At 38.7% G+C, this 19,819-nt stretch overlaps 2 protein-coding genes across 9 annotated transcripts in view; one reads left to right on the top strand and one right to left on the bottom strand.

Moving 5' to 3' along the window:
- Positions 1–14,657, top strand: part of rnf19a (ring finger protein 19A, RBR E3 ubiquitin protein ligase) — an 81,811-nt gene extending 67,154 nt beyond the window's left edge. For all 6 annotated transcript variants that reach the window (XM_069920433.1, XM_069920427.1, XM_069920431.1 and 3 more), the window contains 4 exons: positions 2,680–2,838; positions 6,183–6,396; positions 7,981–8,124; positions 12,886–14,657. In XM_069920433.1, coding sequence (XP_069776534.1) covers positions 2,680–2,838; positions 6,183–6,396; positions 7,981–8,124; positions 12,886–13,552 — 1,184 coding nt within the window. In that variant the 3' untranslated portion in view covers positions 13,553–14,657. The remainder of the gene's footprint in view (positions 1–2,679; positions 2,839–6,182; positions 6,397–7,980; positions 8,125–12,885) is intronic.
- LOC138755112 (sperm-associated antigen 1-like) overlaps positions 13,568–19,819 on the bottom strand; it is a 115,078-nt gene continuing 108,826 nt past the window's right edge. For all 3 annotated transcript variants that reach the window (XM_069920425.1, XM_069920424.1, XM_069920426.1), the window contains one exon: positions 13,568–18,102. In XM_069920425.1, the coding sequence (XP_069776526.1) occupies positions 17,974–18,102 (129 nt within the window). In that variant the 3' untranslated portion in view covers positions 13,568–17,973. The remainder of the gene's footprint in view (positions 18,103–19,819) is intronic.

The raw sequence follows: 19,819 nt of genomic DNA, 5'->3' as shown, positions 1-19,819 counted from the left end.
CTTTTTTAATAGACACTTGGAGAACTAAACCCCTTGCAAAATGAAAGTGACCTGAATATTTTACTTACTTCAAATCTCCTTGTGCAAGAGGTTATCATGCCATGCATGCCACCCAAGTTGATCTATCCATCAGCATTACATATTGATCTTAACTGATGTGTGTTTATGCACCACTGAAGGCAATTAGATAGATCAGCAGCACTTGGTATAAATGATTTGAGCCCACATCCTAAGGGCTTCCATGATGACCCAAGAAATAGTATTGGTGCATTGTTAGAATTGTATGCTGAGAGAAGAGTACAAATGGAATTGGATGAGGGACACAGATCTGCTTCATTTGATTTGAAAATGGGTCCTTGTTTTTTTGCTTTCTTGGGCACCTGTTCAAAGCCTTGCAGACATTGTTGAACCTGATTCACACCTACTGCTAGAAATAACCCATTACTATTCTCTTGGAAGCAGGTTCTAAGCAAGGCACTGACTAAAACAGCTGCAGGTCCCTTTTGGTTAGCGCTCAAGGTTATTGCAGGCTCTTGTTTCAGGTCATTATTGTATATTTCTGTTTTCTGCCATTCTTCATTTTGCCCAAGTCCCATTTTAAGAAGTGATAAAGGCTGACCGATGATTTTAAAAAGCAGTCACATTTACCTGTCTATATAATTGTTTACTATTAGTATATGCTTGGATTGTTATGTTTGGTCCACTCAGAACATTTGTACTCTGTTGTTATCCTGCCTCTCTGCACAGACCAGAGATCCAGATAGGCAATAGCAGCTGTGAGCAGGTTTTCAGATTTGATTATATTGCAAGTCTAATATTAAAACACCAAATGTTATTACTATGCACCAAATCAGGCAATATCTGTGGAGAGAGAAACTGATTTAAATATGGTGATCAAGAAACCCTGGGTGATACAGCGTAGCGGTTAGAGCAACGCTATTACAGCGTCAGTATCATGGGTTTGAATCTGGCGCTGTCTGTAAGGAGTTTGAATAAAATCTAAATTTTTTTCAAATTTCAATTTTTTAATTTAAGGGCAAAATTTAATGAACTTTTCCCTTCGTAGCTTAGTCTATCAGCTTTGTCCATTGTTTACATTGTGGTCTGGATTGTTGTGTTTGGCGTTTGCAGATCTCCTTTTGCATTTAGATGTTTGTGTATCTCAATCCTGGCTGATCATACAAGTGGAGCAATATTTTGAATTTACTTTTGTGACTGCAAGATTGATGATGAAGAGATTGGCTTCTGAAGGAAAGCATATCTGTGCTTAGAACTTTAGTTGCATAACTTGGATCAAAGCTGTAGTTGAAGATAGGATGTTTGAATGGAGTTTTAGAACCTTGTCTTGTGTCCGTACAAAGGAAAAATAGTTCCGAATGGAAGAATTGAGCTGGATATGTTGCATCACTACACCCCTGACTTTCCTAAATGATCAAAACCCATCCTTTTTATGTTTTTATTGGGTTTGCAGAATTTGGTTGTTATAAATGAATACCTGACAGCCTTTTTTAGTGACCCTTCTGTTAAATTTTTGAAGTGGTTTGTAGTTATGGTGATGAAGTCATGAATGCTTGCAGTACTGAGATTGGATATTATGCTGGTGGGTAGGATGTAGGAGCAGATCAGTTGGCCAATTTTGTGCATAAAGGTGTGTATGTGTGGTCTCCATCAGCTTCCTTAGTAGGTGGCAGGGTTAGTGTAGCTGTGAGCACAATGTTGTTACAGCGCCAGCGACCGGACTTCAAATCCCATTCTGTATGTGAGGAGTTTGTTTGTACTACCCATATCTTCATGGGTTTCCTCTAGGTGCTCCAATTCCCTCCCACCCTTGAAAACAAAAACCTACTGGGGTTTGTAGGTCAATTAGATGTGATTTATCAGCACGGGTTTGTGGGCCAAAAGGGCCTGTTACAGTGCTGTATGTCTAAATTAAAAAAATTATTAAATTCTAGAAATTTAAAATATCTAATCGGCAATGACCAAGAAAATGAATCTGTAGTCAATTTATCAACATTTTGGAGAGTTGCAATAAGATGTTATACCAATGCATTTTTCTTCCTTGCCCTTAAATATTTGTATTTTATCCTAGTACAAGCTCAAACTACCAGTTTCTTTCAGCTCTTTTGTTGTAAAGTCATTATATCTTTCAAACTTGGTGCCTTTATTCAGAACATTGAGAAAATGGCTCCTGTGAGAAAACTGATGTATATCAGTGGAGTTCAATGCCTGAGAATGACTCCTATCCATTGGATATTAACCCCTTTCTTTCCTATTCTATGCAATCAAACTGAGTGGGGTTTTGAGAATTGCGTCAATTTGGGCAGAATCTGTTTGTCATTGGGGAAGATGCCAAATAAATTTTGAACATGGTTATTACCAAAGGCTGCACTAATGGCACTGGCCAGTTAAAACCCAAGTGGTTACTGAAGTGTTTGCGCAGTCATTTGGTTCAGCGATAGGAATTGGCAGCCTGCTTACATGGAATGGCCTGACAGTGTTGCTCACCGTTCCAAAACGGTGGGAAAATATGGAAATAATCTGGCATGTCAGACCAGTAACTTGCATCACTTTCGAGTTGACATAAGAGAGCAGTGAATCCTGAAAATATCGTACAGCAAATGATTGGAGATATTGTGTTTAATACTGTTTAATAGCTAACTTTTTGTTCAATCATAACAGGGATTGGAGTACCCATTATGTTAGCGTATGTGTATGGAGTAGTCCCCATCTCTCTCTGCCGTAGCGGTGGCTGTGGGGTTTCTGCTGGCACTGGAAAGGGTGTACGGATAGAATTCGATGATGAAAATGACAACGTTGGCAGGGGAAATGCAGCATTAGGTAAGTACTTGTTTTTGCCTTTCCCTTTTTCCTGGTGCTTTCTGTGTTTACTTTTTTAAAAAAAAACAAACGAATGGGCAACATCTTGAATTTCAGTTAGGAACAAAGTTGGCTTGGTGTGTCTAATTCTATAACTTAGCTGTTGATACTCAATTTAAAGTTCTGTCACAGGAAGAAGTTAAAAGGCAACCAGAGGAGAGGATTTAAGCCACCTTGGGGGAAAAAAATTGCACATTCCCACTCTTTCGAATCGCAGGCCCATAGCTGCACACTGTGGAATGTTAAGGCTGCTACTGAGGACCTCAGTTTCATGTATTTGTGCATGCAGAGGCCCATGGCTAACAAAAGTAGGGGCGCACCACATTAACCATGCGTCTGATTCTGTGGTTGCTCCATTAGCTGTGTCATTAAACCTGAGCAGAAGAAGCAAGTTGTCTTCAATTCCACGTAGAAATGTTGTTACCCTGTCTGATGTTGGCCTGCAGGGGTCTCTTTCGTGGGGGGAGGAGGCAATTAGGGACAGGTACAACCTGACAAAACGGTGCTCTCCATTCCTTAGAGCTTCACACACAGTGCACAGTATGTATATACAAATAATAAAGTAAATAAATATTATTTGTTAAATAAATAGTTGAGTCATGGAAGGTTTGTATGAGCAGTTCATTCAGCTTTCTCACTGCCTGTGGGGAAAAAGCTTATCCTCAGCCTGGTGGTTCCGGTTCTGATCCTCCTGTATATCTTTCCTGATGGGAGTAGCTGGAAGGTGCTGTGTTTTTGCTGATTTTGTGAGCCCTCTTTGGACAACGATCCTGGTAAATTCCTAGTGATCCTCTCTGCTACTCTTGTGGTCCTGTGGATTGACCTCTGATCTAATGCTGTACACAGCAACCATACCACACTGCGATGTAACTGGCCGGGGTGCTCTCGATGGAGCTACTGAAGAATGGATCGTGACTGATAGCCTTTCCCGCTTCACTCTTCTCAGGAAGTGCTGTTGTGCCTTCCTGATAAGTAAGGAGAGGTTGTATCCAAGGAACTTGGTGCTCTCTACTACTGAATTATTACTGTGTAGTGAGATTTATGTAATTATTTTTGCTCCATTTCATGAGTTTGCTCTTCTTTTTTGTTGAAGAATTTGCAGTGGAAAATTCACACTTGCATTTGATTAGTTTCTAGATTCATTTCATCAGTTACTTAGTGACTAATTGCCCTCTCTACAAAAGCAGCACAATTCTATAAAAAGTCACCCATTTGTAACTATACAGTGGTTCTGGTCAGGGAGGAGGCCATTTAGTCCACTGAGTTGTATCCAATTTGTTTCACACTTCTTTTAGAACCATAGAACACTACAGCCCTTATAGTCTGTGCCAAACTTTTTTTTGCCAAGTATAGCTGATCTGCACTCAGTCCATAACCCTCCATACCTCTCCCATCCATGTACCTGTCCAAATTCTTCTTAAATGTTAAAATTGAGCCCACATTCAGCAAATCAGCTGGCATTCCGTACTTCCACCACTCTCTGTGAAGTTTCCCTTAATCTCTTTCCCTTTCACACTTAACCCATGTCCTACCCTCAATAGAAAAAGCCCATCTACATTTACTCTGTCTATCCCCCTAATAAATACCTCTATCAAAACTCCCCTCATTCTTCTGCACTCTAGGGAATAAAGTCCTAAACTGTTTAACCTTTCCCTGTTACTCAGTTTCTGAAGTCCAGGCAACATCCTAGTAAATTTCTACACTTTTTCAATCTTATTGATGGTCTTTCTGTAGTTTGGTGACCAGAACTGCACACGATACTCCAAATTTGGCACCACCAATATCTTACACAACCTCACCATAACATCCCAACTTCTGTACGCAATACTTTGATTTATGAAGGCCAATTTGCCAAAAGCTTTCTTCACAACCCTGTTTACCTGTGATACCACTTTCAGGGAATTATCTATCTGTACTCCCAGATCCTTTTGTTCCTCTACACTCCTCAGTGCCCGACCATTTATTATGTATCCCCTTTTTTGGTTTGCCCTTCCAAAATGTAGCACCTCTCACTTGTCTGCATTAAATTCTATCTGCCATTTTCCTAGCTGATCCAGATCCCTCTGTAAGCTTTGAAAACCTTCTTCACTGTCCACTATTGCCTCCAGACTTAGTATCATCTGTAAACTTGATTATCCAATTTACTAAATCATCATCCAGATCAATGATATAGATGACAAACAACAATGGTCCCAGCACCCATCCCCTAGGGACACCACTAGTCACAGGCTAAGGACATTTGAAATATTTCTGCCAAAGTCCCTGAAATTTCTGCACTAGCCTCCCTCAAGGTCTGATGGAATATCTTGTCATGCCCTGGGGATTTATTCACCCTTATTTGCTTTAAGACAGCAAGCACTTCCTCTTTAATTTGTATAGGTTCCATGACTTCACTCCTTGTTTTCCTTATTTCCCTAGACTCTGTGCCTGTTTACTGAGTGAATACTGATGGGGGGGGGGTGGGGCGGGGCAGAGAAACATTAGAAACATTTCAGATTTCCCCTATCTCTTTTGGTCCATACAAAGCCAAACATCCTGATCTTCTGTTGTTTTCCTTTCCTCTGTAAAATTGATCCTTTCAGCTACTTGCCTAGTAGTTCACCTTAAAAGCAAGTTCTTAAATTCTTGAGATTTTTGCCATGATTTTTAAAATGTCTACCCAATCAATGCCTCTCACAAATTTATAAATTTCTATTTTGTCTCTCCTCAGACCCTTAACACACCAGAGAAAACAACTTAAGTTGTCCAACTTTTTCTCTCTCGCCTATACCCAATTCAGGCAGCATCCAAGTAAATCTTTTTCTGTTCCCTTTCCAAAGTCTCCATATGCTCCTGTAATCGGGTGACCAGAATCTCACTCAATACTCATAAATGCATCCTAACCATAGTTTTGTATAGCTGCAACATGACTTATCTACCAGCACATCTATTTGTGTAGCCACTTTTGGGAGTTATGAAATTGGATCAAAGATCCCATCCTACATCAATACTGTTAAAGGGCCTGCCATTTATTATATATTTTGTTCTTTACAAGAAAATAGATCCTTAACTTGAGGAACCTTTCATTTGGTGCTACATTTTGTCTGCATTATCTGCAGATTTACATATTTTTACAGATATTACATGATTCTTTGTTTTTGTGAAGAATACAAATGTAGTCACCCAGTACAGAGGTGTTTTATCTATAATGAGTTTTGGGAAGCTTCCTCAGATATCACGTTAGCATTTAAAATTTTGGATAGATTATTATGTGAAATAAGGTGTAATAATAACCATATTGTTACTGCTTATCTGTGTCCACCTAGATACCACCTTTGTAGTTGAAGCTCGTAATAACCCCAGTATTGGAGAGGGAAGTGTTGGAGGTTTAACAGGCAGTTTGAGTGCCAGCGGTAGTCACATGGACAGAATTGGTGTAATTCGAGACAACCTGAGTGAAACAGCAAGCACAATGGCACTAGCTGGAGCTAGCATCACTGGAAGCCTTTCTGGCAGTGCAATGGTCAACTGTTTTAATAGGTAAACCCTATAATTTTTCATTATAGCTTTTTAAACATTATATCATAACAAAAGCTTGCTTAGAATTAACTATAGTGCCACATAAGCAAAGAGCACATGGCATGCAGATAAAAATGATCCGGCTATTAGCTAGAACCTTAGAAGGTTTTGGTATCGTAACAGGAATTTGTACGGACCACCATTGTACTCTGGGCCACCTAGTCTGATCCCACTTTTCATAAATTCTATGCCTGTGATTAGTGGTGTGCCTCAGGGATCTGTGTTTGGACCATTGTTGTTTGCTGTATATATCAATTATCTGAATGATAATGTGATAAATTGGATCAGCAAATTTGCTGAATGCACAAAGATAGGTGTTGTGGACAGTGAGGAAGATGTCCAAAGCTTGCAGACGAATCTAGACCAACTGGGAGAATGGGGTTTAATGCAAACAAATGTGAGGTGATGCATTTTGGAATGGCAAACCAAGGTAGGACGTACACAGTAAATGGTAGGGCCCTGAGGAGCACAGAGAGAGAGAGCTGGGAATACAGATACATTGTTCCCTGAAGGTGGCGTTGCAGGTGGACAGGGTTGTAAAGATCTTTTGGCATCTTATCCTTTATAAATCAAAATATTGAGTATAAGAGTTGGGATGTTATGTTGAATTTGTTTAAGACATTTGTGAGGCCAAATTTGAGATATTGTGTGTAGTTCTAGTCGCTTAACAACAGGAAGGATATCAATAAGATGGAAAGGGTGCAGAGAAGATTTACTAGGATGTTTCTGGGTCTTCAGGAGTTAAGTTACAATCCTACTTTTGAATGATTACAGTAATGCAGGATTATTGTTGCTAAATTGTATGCAACTTGGCCTTCTGACCCCAGTGCCTACTTCAAATGTTCTGATATTGAACAAAGAATTGTATGTGAAATTTGTCTAGAATTTGCATTTCTGCCTTCTGTTTGGAAAAACAGTACAAGGTTGTTCCTTGGTGCGAAGAAAAATGAGGGAAGATTTGATTGAGGTTTAAAAGATTGAGAGGTATAGATAGTGGATGCGAATAGGCTTTTTCTAAGATTGGGGGAGATAAATACAAGAGATAGTTTTAAGCTAAAAAGGGAAAAGTTTGGGGGAATATTAGGGGAAAGTTCTTCACAGAGTGATGGGAGTGTGGAATGAGCTGCCATCTGATGTGAATGCTGGCTCGATCTTATTTTTTAAGAATAAATTGGATAGATACATGGATTGGGAGCAGATCAATGGGATAAGCGAAATAATGGTTGGTGCAGAAAGCTGTTGCTCATTTCTCCCGTCATTTTGACCCTATTAATAGCCAAGTGAAGCTACTTTTCCAAAGTTCAAGAATACTCAGCTATGGTTTTCATTCACATTAAACAATTCAAAGTTTGTCATCTTGTTAAACAAGAGAGTATGCAGGTGCTATAATTGTAGTTTAATACACAAGATCTGGAGAAACGCATCAGGTCACATACTGCACCTTACGGCAGATGCATCAACATTTCAGGCTTGAGCCATACAAAAGTTGTTTTGTGGGAGGTGATGTTTTGTGATTTTTTTTTTAAAAAAGTCAATTTATTGTAGGTTGGAAGTCCAGGCAGATATCCAGAAGGAGCAATACAGTCTCAGCGGTGAGTCGGGTACTGTCAGCATTGGGACCATCAGTGACAATGCCAGCACAAGAGCCATGGCAGGATCTATTATCAACTCATACAACCCATTGGACAGGTCTGTTCCTTTGCTGTTATTATCGCAACCCAAATTTGGAATTGTTTTGGAAATGTAAAAATAGAATAAAATTAATTGCATTAAGTTTTAAAGAAGGTTTATAAAGTTTGGTATGCGGTCCCTCTCCAACTTTGAAAAGTTCTTTGGTATCCTGATTCAACAAAGATGGTGGTGTTGCCAGAACTGCTGCAAAGGTAGCACAGCCGTTGATGTGAACGTGTGGGGAGTGGATTTGCAACGTTCCAAGGGGTCCAACTGCCCACTCTGGCTGTTGTCAGCTCTCTACAGGTCTGTAAATAGAGCTGACGATTGTTTTATTTAAACTTCTGCACCCAAGATGGTGGTGCCTATTTTTGGCAGCAGCTACGAAGGGTTGTAGACTCCGGGGAAAAAGGACAAGTGCAGGGCACCAGAAAGCAGGGAGAACAGTCCCACGTTTGAGAGGGAGAAGCAGAGGAGACGACCCATGGGATAGGGGTCACTGCAGTGGACCAATGAGGGGTTCTGCAGTTGAAGAAATGCATAGGCGGTGAACTGTTGGGTGACCTGAGGCGAGCCACATAGGCTCTGGGCTGCTGGCGGCTGCAGACTCCTGTAGAACTGGCTGAAGCAGTACCAGGCATCAGAACTGGGATGGGAAAAAGTGCCAGGGGTGCTGAAGGGTTTCTGATCGTGTTGGAGGTTCAGATCTGGAGCTTGGGCTGCTGATAGTTTGGACTGGACTCTTTATGGCTGCAGAAGCACTGGAGGCAAATCCATGGACTCTCTTTTTCTTCTCTTTCTCTGACTGTAAGAGGTGCTTCAGGCAATTTCTGCCAATGGCAAATCTGATTGCCTTGCAGCGCATGAAAACAAGTTTTGTGTAAGTTCGCACTGACTTTATTACGTGACAGTAAATTGAATCTTGAATACTAATGCAGAAAGGAAGCATGAAAGAATGTTAAATTATATTGCTCCCTTTATAACCTTCAATCCTACTTTAAATAATTACAGTAATGCAGGATTTTTGTGTGCAACTTGGCCTTCTGCGCCAAGTGCCTGCTTCAAATATTCTGATATTGAACAAAGAATTGTATGTGAAATTTGTCTAGAATTTGCATTTCTGCCTTCTGTTTGGAAAAACAGTGTGGGGAGTGCATGTGTGCATCACAGACTGACTGGTCCCACCTGATGCTGACAGTTGTAGTCTTGCCCATACTGACATTTATAATATACCTGTGAATTTCATTCTGAAATTGCTGGCCTTGGCACTCTTTCTTCATGGTCCTTGTAGTTGTCATAGTTTGAAAACTTCAGTCTTCTCTAAATGAAGTTGTACATTTCTGAGAAATTCAAATCCAGGTTTTGCTTCTTTGGGAAGATGGGATTGACAGATGAAGGATCTAAAGTTTTACATTCTCAAATACTTGGGATTTTCTTTTCTCCCCTCACCCCCCCCCCCCCTGCTAATATATAGAAAAATTTTGAACAGCGAATCTCCTCATGAGGAAGGAAAAGTGTCAGTTTGTTTAAATAAAATTCCCAGAACTTCTGGTTTATCTTGTGCAATGTTTGCGGTGTAAGATATAGCTGGTGCAAAAATTTGTATTGCACCAGCCCACATCTAGCATTAATAACAGCCTTCATGCTGCCCCGGCAGAAGTCAGACCAGCATCGTTCAGGAATTGTTGTTCCTAGATCTGACTCTAATCTTTGCCTCGCTTTATGGAGACCCAGTTTTGGGCTCTTGATTTGGAACAGGAGATACATAGCCAAAATGAATTTACAAGTGATTTCCCCCTTCAAATTAGAGCCTCCATGTCACTACACAGCAGCAGGGCCTTAGACCCAATTTGTCCCTCAAAAAGGATCTTATTTGAAGGTAGCAGAAGAGGGTCTTGTTTGTTAAGTCAAATTTGTTTTATAATTGCTCGAATAAGTTTCGAATAAGGGACATAAGTTTCCCTTCTCATAACAGTCCTCGATACACCTGATCCCTTTCTGGCACTAGATATCCAGGATCTTGTTACCTGGTTACGGGGATTAATTTGTTGTGGGTTGGGGCGTTTGAGGAGACAACCCCACTTTTAAACAAATAATCTGGTTTATTATTTTTTTGCCATGTTTGAATTGTATGCTGTTTTAGTATTGGGTTCTTTTATTTTTGCATTATTAATTTAGTATTTGTAAATAATTTCTTCTGCTATCTCCTCTTCTACCATGTGTGCCCAGGAGGGTAAAGAGTCCCCCTCAAAGAATGAGGTGAAAAACCTTGCATGGCTTGTCCAATAATTTTTTTTTAAGTCTAGGAGTCTCATTCCTCCTAGGCTATAGTCCCAGGCCAGTTTTTCTATGGAGACTCTAGCTACTTTATTCACCCATGGGAATTGTCTGACATATCCGTTAAGTGTCTTGAAAAAACTCTGGGGCAGCATTATGGGCAAAGATTGAAAAAGGTATTGTAGCCATGGCAGTTAATGCAGTTAGCCATGCCCATCATCGTTATAGGCAGGTGCATTCAAATATATAAAAATGTCATCCGCTAACAAATGAATTTTGTGTTCTTCCTGGCCCATTCTAAACCCTTTGATGCCTGGATCCCGGCAAATTGTTCCCGCTAACTGTTCAATAGCCAATATGAATAGAGCAGGGGATAGTGGACAACGCTGTCTACTAGATCTTCTCAGTGGGAAGGCTGAAGATGTCTATCCTTTAGTGACAACTTTGGCCTTGAGTTTGTGGTTCAGTGCTTTTACCCAATTTCTGAATGAATGTCCCAACCCAAATTTTTCCAGCACTTTTGCCAAAAAATCCCACTCAAGTCTATCAAAGGCTTTCTCAGCGTAGAGTGACACGGCTATACTTGGATCCACCCTTGTATTATATTAAGTTTTTATATTCCATAAGGTTAAACCATAAATCCCTGAATTGTGTTTTAGATGTGACAGAGAGACAGGAACTTTTATGAATTTAATGTGGCTATGCACCGAGGTGAGACCCTTCTGGGTAGAATTGGGGGACATTTTAGAAAAAAAAATGACAAGGGTGGAGTATCTGCAGGATCCAGCACTATTCCTGCAGGGGATATTATGGACACAAGTCCGAGATTGTCCAAACACCAAATTCAATTCATGATGGTTGCCTTGGCGGTGGCCAGGAAATGAATAATGGTTACCTGGAAATCTGACTCTCAGCTAAGCACAGCAAGATGGAACACTGTGATGCAGAGCTGTGTTCTCCTGGGTAAAATTACTTACAACTTAAGAGGGAGATTTAACACATTCTTTGAGGTGTGGCAGCCATACTTGCGACACATCAAAACGCAGATGTGATTAGCTTTCCCAGGAACTTTTTCAATAGGAATACAGTATATAAGATCACACAAGCCCTGAAATACTGAGAATGAGGAGACAAAAATCCTGCTGGTTCCCCCCCTTTTTTTTCATGTATTTGTATTGTTATTTTTAATAATTGATTTTATGTTTTTACTTGAGTTGAAGTGTGAGGAAAGGTGAAGGATTTGGGGGGGGGGAGGGGGAGAGAGAAAGGAAATATAGACCTGTATCTGTCAATATAGACCTGTAAAATGGGAGGATTGTTCCCCTATACCTGGCTAATAAGAGTCTGTAATACTATAAATAAAAATTTTTTTAAAAATTCTCAGAACGAAATTTAACAGGAGCAGTGGGGTGGTGCCCAGATAATTTAGGATTGTCCTAATATCTTAAGCAATTTTAAAGTCTGTTACGGAGCAGACTCATTATTAAGCTTGAGAATAGATTGTGCTTTTTACAGTACACATAATTGTAATTAGGCCCTTTTATTTGTGTCCAGCTCTCACACCGACATGTCTGTCCTTGGCCTCGTGCATTTCCAAACCAGGGCCACCTGTACTTTGGAGGAGCAACACCTAATGTTCTGTCTGGGCACTCTCCAACCAGATGGCACTAACATCGACTTCTCCAGTTTCTGCTAGACTACTCCCTGTTCTCCCTCTGTTCCCTGTCCCTCTCTTCTTTTCTCCAGTTCTTCAGCCCCTTCCCTCTCCATTCACAGAACCATCCACCCTCCCCATTTTTGGGTGTGCCCTCCCTCCCTCATTCACCTATTACCTCCTGCCTGGGCACCTGCCCCCACCATTTTATTCTGTTGCTGGCCTGCATTTTGCTCATACTTTGATGAAAGGCTCGGGCCTGAAATGTTGGTTATGCTTCTTTATCTTTGCTGTAGTACGTTGTGTGACCGGCTGAGTTTCTCCAGCATTACATTTTACTGCAATCACTGCATCTGCAGAGTTTAGTGTTTCTCTCCATTTTTTCTATCAATAGACTTGTTTTCTAAACTGCCTGTCAATTATATATTTTGTTCATAGGTTAATGTGTAGGTACCGTCCTTCGACCAGGTTTTTAAAATTCATGGGTCAGGGATTGTTATTGGAAAGATTGCCATTAATTAGCTATGTTGAATTGTTCTTGAAGTTGGCTGCCATCTTTATATCCTTGACACAAAGATGGCAAGGATATATAAATACCCTGTGTCAGTGACAATAATTCCACATCAATTGTTCATGTTGGAAAGTTCATAATGTTGCAAGAGCAACATTTAAGTGTTAGTAATGTAAACCTTCAAATGGATTATTACCCTCATTTCTCTCTTTACCCATTTAGTATCTTAAACTGTTGAATGACAGACAAGTTCAGAATTCTCCAAGTAGTGTTCTGAACATTTGTTGATGAGTATTACTAAATGAATTTCAAATGTTGTCTGTTTATCTCCATTTAGGGAAGGAAACAGTCTGGAGGTACAAGTTGATATTGAGTCAAAGCCTGCAAAGCTTAGACACAATAGTGGAAGCAGCAGTGTGGATGACGGTAACCGCAATGTGGTCACTTCAACCTCAGCCCCTCTTCCAGATAATCGAAGCAATGCTTCCAAATGGTCCAAAGAAACAACAACTAAAAAGTGCAAAGGAAAATTGCAAAAAAGAGGTAGTCTGAAGATAAATGAAACTCGGGAAGAGATGGACGCACAGCTATTAGAACAGAGAAGCACTAATTCAAGTGAATTTGATTCTCCATCGCTTAGTGACAGTATTCCATCTGTAGCAGACTCTCACTCAAGCCATTTCTCAGAATTTAGTGCATCTGATATGGAGAGCATGAAAACATCTTGTAGTCATGGTTCAAGTGATTATCACGGTCGGTTTTCAGCAGTCAGTCCCCTTCCAGAGGTAGAGAATGATCGTTTGGAGACGTGCCCATCTCAAGGTGGTCTTCTTGCATCTGTTGCAGCTGGACCAAATGCAGAAGTCTTGCAGCTGAGCTTCATTGCAGAGGAGAATGGTGCTGTAACTTCAACAGTGCCAAAACATGCCAATGAGGAAACGGAAAATGTAACCAATAATAATAATCCACAGCAACAGACCAGCGTGATTCATACAGAAATTTAATCTTTCAATTCTGGAATTTGTATCATAAATGTCACTAGTAAGTTCTGCTAACAGTTATATGCGGATTTAATATAAAAGATGGCTAATAATTTGTGGACTGAAACTGGTGCTTATTAATCAACAAGATTGGAAGGTCAAGAAGTAATAGGTTAAATGTTATCGATTTGATCCCAAGTTATTCAGTTTGGTTTTTTTTTTAAAAGCTGGGAGAGCAGTTGGCAGAACTTTGAGATGCATTTATTGGGCAATAATGTGTTGGGTGAGAAGTAATGGCCTGTTTTTCTGTCATGTGCTGAGTATTTAACTAAACTTGCAGAAACCCCAGAATGAAGCAGAAATTTGTTGATTTATATCAAAAGAGTTGTTGACTGGTTATTCTATGATTGACCCATTCTCCTTCACTGTTTCTTGGTGCCTTTGAAAAAGACTGTATTTAATATGTTTTCTTTTGAGGAAATATTTATACTTAAAAAAAAAAACCACACAAGAATGCTCTAATGAAATGGATGAAAATTGTCTAATCAATTAATAATCTTAAAATATAACCCTATAGTAGCCCACCAAAGACAGTACTCAGGCTTTAGAAAATGTTTATCAATCATTTTAATTGGTTCCTTGTTCTGAAAAATAAAGTATTTGTGGCAAATGATTATTGCCGATGCAGTTTGTTACAAACTGAAAGCACGGTGCAGAATTTGCACATTGCTTTGAAGCATTAAAGGAGAGGTAAAGACTTTGGCCTTTCCCCCTTTATAGACCGAGACACTAAAATTCACAAAGGCTATCCTCGGCCTAAAAGGTGCACTGTTGAACTTCACTTAAATGCAAAATTGAGTCATTATATGAAAGTATGCTTAGCCAATTACGCAGTGTGTATTTAGTTTATGTTGCCATGTTGATAATGCCTGAAATTTTATCCTTGTGAACAATAAAAAAAAGAAACAAGTTGCAATCTTTTTAATTTTCTTTAAGCTTTAGAACACTAGTGCCAGTTACAATATGTTGCATATGCTTGGTTTGGTATTTATACATTTGTTTGCAAACTGGTTTGTCTAACAGGGTGACTGTAAGAACCGTATCTCAAAATAAATACAATTAAAAGCAATTACTTTGTGCATTTTTTTTGCAAATAAGAATACTCAATTTAAAATCAACTCTGAACTCCTCCCTCAAGGCTCAGTCATGCATTTCAGCCATACAAGCTTGGAAGATGCTTGGGTTTGTCTATCTGGACAAAGTGAACTTGTTTCTTTTATCAGTGACTAGGTTAGAGAGAGGAAAATCTGTCAGGTTTACTGCTGTGGTTATATTGGGACCTCTTGTGGGAATGAATATAAAATGGCATGATTACAATAAGAACTGACTTTCCTGTCAAATTGCCTGCTGTAATTTAAATAAACAAATTAGAGTGGAGTGATTGCATAACTTGCACTGTAAAGCTCAGAGGTTGCAAAAATCAAATTCATTTTTAAATTTTAGACTTTAAGTAGTCTGCCTATCAGTGTTGGCCAATACAGGCAACCCCTGGGTTACGAATGTCTGACTTATGAACAACTCATACTTATGAATGGACTACATGTGGTTTCTGTGGCGTTAGTTTGAGTAAGGAGAATACTGTCCGCTATTTTAAGTTGGATTACGTTGCAGAAAACACTGTTGAGTGTGCCTGCTTCAAGAAATTGACTGCAGTAGTTTTATATGCATTGAATATACAGTACAACTCCAAAAATTTTTTGGATAAATGAGGATATCTGAAATGGTCAGTTATCCGAAAATTTTTCAGAGCTGAACTTGACATAACAGATTGGAAAAAAAATTGGAAATTTTGGTGTTGGATTTATCTTATTTTAAGTTTTTTTGATGAAAATTAAACATTATTTCATGCTCAAAAGTCTTCCCTTGTTTGTTGTTTAAAGACTGTTTAAGTGATGTTGCTACTGGGCTGTTTTTAAAATATGACCAGTTATTGAAAAATATTGTTTATCTGAAATAGTCCCAGTTTTGACCATTTTGGATCATTTGAGTTATACTACATATTAAGACAAGCATTTGACTAACTGATGCTAAATAAGAAATGTATGTACGTATTCTGACTTGCCTCCAAATTCAACTTGAAGACAGAATTAGGAACAGATCTCATTAGAAACCCGGGGACTGCCTATAGTTAACAATGCCATTATGGTGGTGTTCAGCTGGAAGTGGTTCCCTGAATTGCAATCTCTGCTGAGAAACTTGGGAATTTGAGAAGGGTTACAAAAAAAGAATCTGCCCTGCTTGATGCACTGTAGCTGTGCATAGAATGGCTTAACCAGAGTGTAGCTTCAATGGAATGCAGACAGTGAATTTAGTGAGTATGGAACTTAAATACTGAGGGGGAAAATGAGGTGGGATGTTGTCTTCCATACTTGGGATGGTTGTAAATTTCAGGCAGGAAATGTTAAATTTTGTCCAGTGCTTGGAGGAAGACAGGATTGCAGTCGTAGCATAATTCAACTTTAATTTTGAACAGATTAAGTAGGGAGAAACCTAAACTAACTGAATGTCAAATCTTCATTGATACAGATAGGGTAATTGTAGCTGAAACATGAGGGAAATAGGGGAGATCAGTAAGATCCCTCGATCACATTGGGGAACAAAGGATCATTTAGGCTTGAACTTGTGTGCAAGATGAAGTAAATACAGTGTATCAGGGAGGGATAAGATTTAACCTGGAAATCATTCAAGTAGCAGTGGCAATCAGGTAGTCGCCGAGATTTGGATAGGAGAGCGTGACTTGGACAAAAGGCATTGATTCTGGTTGTGGTTCATTTAAAAAAAAACCTTGAAGTTGCATAGAACATTCTGAGAATTAATAATGTGGCTGGAAAGAAAGATATAATTGGATATCTAAGGTGTTGGTTCCTGTTGTTTTGGCTCAATATACAGGGTCATGGCCATCTGTGAAATAAAATTCCAACCAGTACAATTCTACAAGTGTGTCTAGCTGTTCACGTGACCATCACGAACACTCAAGATTCAGTTTCATTTACTTTTGTTGGAGTACTGTTTTAAAAATACAAAACTAAGAAGAGCTTACTAACAAAGACAACATTTGTTCAAATTCTAAATGTTTCACATTTCTCTTTTTCCAATGGATTTTCAAGTCTAATTCTACACCTTTGAAAGTTCTTGGGGTTAGTTTTCCAAACTTTACTTAAGATTGACAAAATAATATCTCACAATTGAATAAGAAACAGACAACAAACTTTTGAAATCAGCTTTGTGCAAATAGTTGCCATATTGCATTGCAGGAACAGAGCAGGAAATGCAATGTAATTTTTCTATGTCTAATATTACTAAGAATAGTTCATCTGGTTGCCTTGGATGAAGGTACCATATCTTCTGACTGCTTTTTGGATGTGGTTCATGAGTTATAACAGCAGGACAGCTGAGCTGTCCTTGGAAATGGTTGCTTCCAGTGTTTCTCTGTTATTTTGTAATAATTATTTTGAACTATGCCTTCCTTCATAGACTTGCACCACTGGGAAATGACTAAGCATCGAAACAAAATGTTTTTGCATTTCACATTCATTGTGGACAGGATTATACAAGGGCTTGTATAGTTCTAGGTAGCAGCAAAGGTGACTGAACAAACACCAGAAAACTGATCAAATGGAATGCGTCAATGAGATTTTTGTGAAGTGCTCTAAATTAGAAACAGGTTAAATAATATGAGCAGAAATCCTTGATATTGATACAAATCTGGCTTATTTTGTCAGTGCATAAATATGAGACTGAAGTAATGTTTGCAGTCATTTGATCTTAACTGGTAGATTGCATTACAATGCAAAAAGTTTTAATGATTGAATGACAACACATTGTGCAGTACATCTTTAAATAACAGCACATTTACTACATTCAACATTTCAAGTTCAAGGTTTCATCATAGACTCAGTAAGTATCCCCATTCAATCATGAATAAATTATATTCTTCAACTGGCAACCCACAAACTATTTTATCTAATAAAGGATTAATGAAAGGAAATATTAAGGCTTTGTAAAATTCTAAAACTGAAATACTGAGCAGATCAAAATTGAAAACAATGTAAATGCTTATCATCCCTGCAACACAAATATATTCAACATGAGGAAATAACAAGTCTTGATGGTTTATTTCAGAATGAGGTCACCATTTTGAAAATGACAATGCTCCTTTAGTGAATGCTCACAGGTGATCAAATAGTTTATTGTTTGGACAAGTGAAACATTCCTGAATAAGGTGGTGCTAGCTACCTCAGTGAAAGACTTGGACCACATTGTTAGTTTTAAAGGAGAATGTGGAAGTGAGTAGAAAAAAGTGGATTGCATTCCATACAATTTCCATAGTTCCCAACCATCTGAATTACTGAATTTGTGATATCAACTTTGATTCCTGAAGAATATTATAGGTCATAGCTTTTTGCTAGATTCTGAACATCCTCGGAGGTGAACTCATTGCTCATTATCTGTAGCAAACTGCTGAAGAGGAGTTGCACTTGATCCCTTTCTTTACCCACAATCACTGATGCAATCTGCATAAAAGTAAAATATTTAGATTCTAATGGTTGAATCACTTAAAATGAAGGCATACAGTACATTAAATTACAGGAAATTAAATGCAAACTCTTGGTAACTTGCATTCTAATTTTAAGTGCATTTGACAAAGTATATAATTTTTTTTAAACTTAAAAAAAGTTAAAATCATACTGTTCTGTGTCTAACTCATCCTATTCCTATATTATGGTGTGTCCTAGCATGGAATCTTTTGGAAGTCTTCCTGAAGCTCTTAACATTTACACTCACTATCTGTATGATAAACTGTCTATGATAAATTGGACGATTAACTGAATTTTGCAATCTGTTTCGACTGATCTTGGATCAGATCAAAATGTTCTGTCGTCATTCAGGTGCCTTCCCATTTGGTGTGGGCAATCATGTCTCCCCATCCATCACTGTCTCTGACCCTTCAAATTGTTGCCTCCCCTGTTTCTAACCATGATGGTAATCAATCTATCATTTTCTGTCTGCCTCTGCAGTTTATCTTCAAGCTTTCCAGTTGTAACTAAATATTCTAATGTATCTCTTCGCATGATGTGTCCAAAGAACTTTGCTGGTTTCTGATTCTTTTAAGTAATGTAGGTTTTGTTTTCTTTGTTATCCTGTCCAGATATGATATGCATAGCCTTCTTCTGAGAAACCACATCTCTGCTGCATTGATTTTTTTTCCATTGCATTTTTGATGACCCATGACTAACAGCCATATATCAATATAGGAAGAATGTAACAGCTGAGAGTTCTAAGACTGACGTCAATTGCTATTTTCTTGTTCGTTAGGATGTTTCTCATTTCTATAAATGCTGTTCTTACCATTGCTATTCTTGCTTTTATATCTGTTTAACATTTGTCATCAGATGTAACCCATGTACTTGAAGTTGTGAAATTGTTTCAGGATTTAATTTCCCAATACGATTCTACAATTTGGAATATCAAGTTTCTTTGCTATTACCATTACTTCATTCTGTTCTGTCATTGATACTTTTTCCACCTGCTCAGTTCTACCTACCTCATTGGACTTGGTACATACTGCTTTAAAAAAAGTTTTCCTGATGCAATGTTATGCCTTTAAATTCTTTTAGACTGACCACATAACTTAAGTCTTCCTCCTCATGACTGTCCTTATGCATTTGTCTGCCTTTAAATTTGCTGTCAAATCTAATTTGGATACTCCCAGTTGTAGGATTAATCAATTTTTGCTCTTTAGTTCAATCCCTGCTCTGAATCTAGGCTCAGATTCCTAATCAACTGCTGGGATCTTTGCAACCTGAACAGGTCCCAACTTCACCAGACATAGTCCCAATGCTTCAGAACTCTACAGCATTCCTTCCTGCACTCTTTCCAGTTGCTCGTGCATTTGCACTACCTTCCAGTTTCTGTACTTGCTGGCACATGACCCTGAGAATAACCCAGTGAGAACGATCTTTAAAATAATGGTGTATTTATTACCCAAGTCATTAAAATCTGCCTTCATAACGTCATAAGCATTGGCTATTCATCCTGAATTTCTGTACCTGCTGCTTGATAACCATGATGAAGGGCTCAGCCCAAAATGTAGGTTATGTATGTATCTTTATCTTTGCTATATAAAGTACACTGTTACATCTGCTGAGTTTCCCCAGCATTATTTTTAAAGTGTCTGCAGACTCCTTTTACTCCAGCAATATCCATGACTGATCCCTCAGAAGCCTGCCT

This window comes from Narcine bancroftii, chromosome 2, assembly GCF_036971445.1.
Source record: "Narcine bancroftii isolate sNarBan1 chromosome 2, sNarBan1.hap1, whole genome shotgun sequence".
NCBI lineage: Eukaryota > Metazoa > Chordata > Chondrichthyes > Torpediniformes > Narcinidae > Narcine > Narcine bancroftii.
The sequence above is the reverse complement of the archived record's forward strand: the minus strand, read 5'-3'. Positions and strand labels throughout refer to the sequence as shown.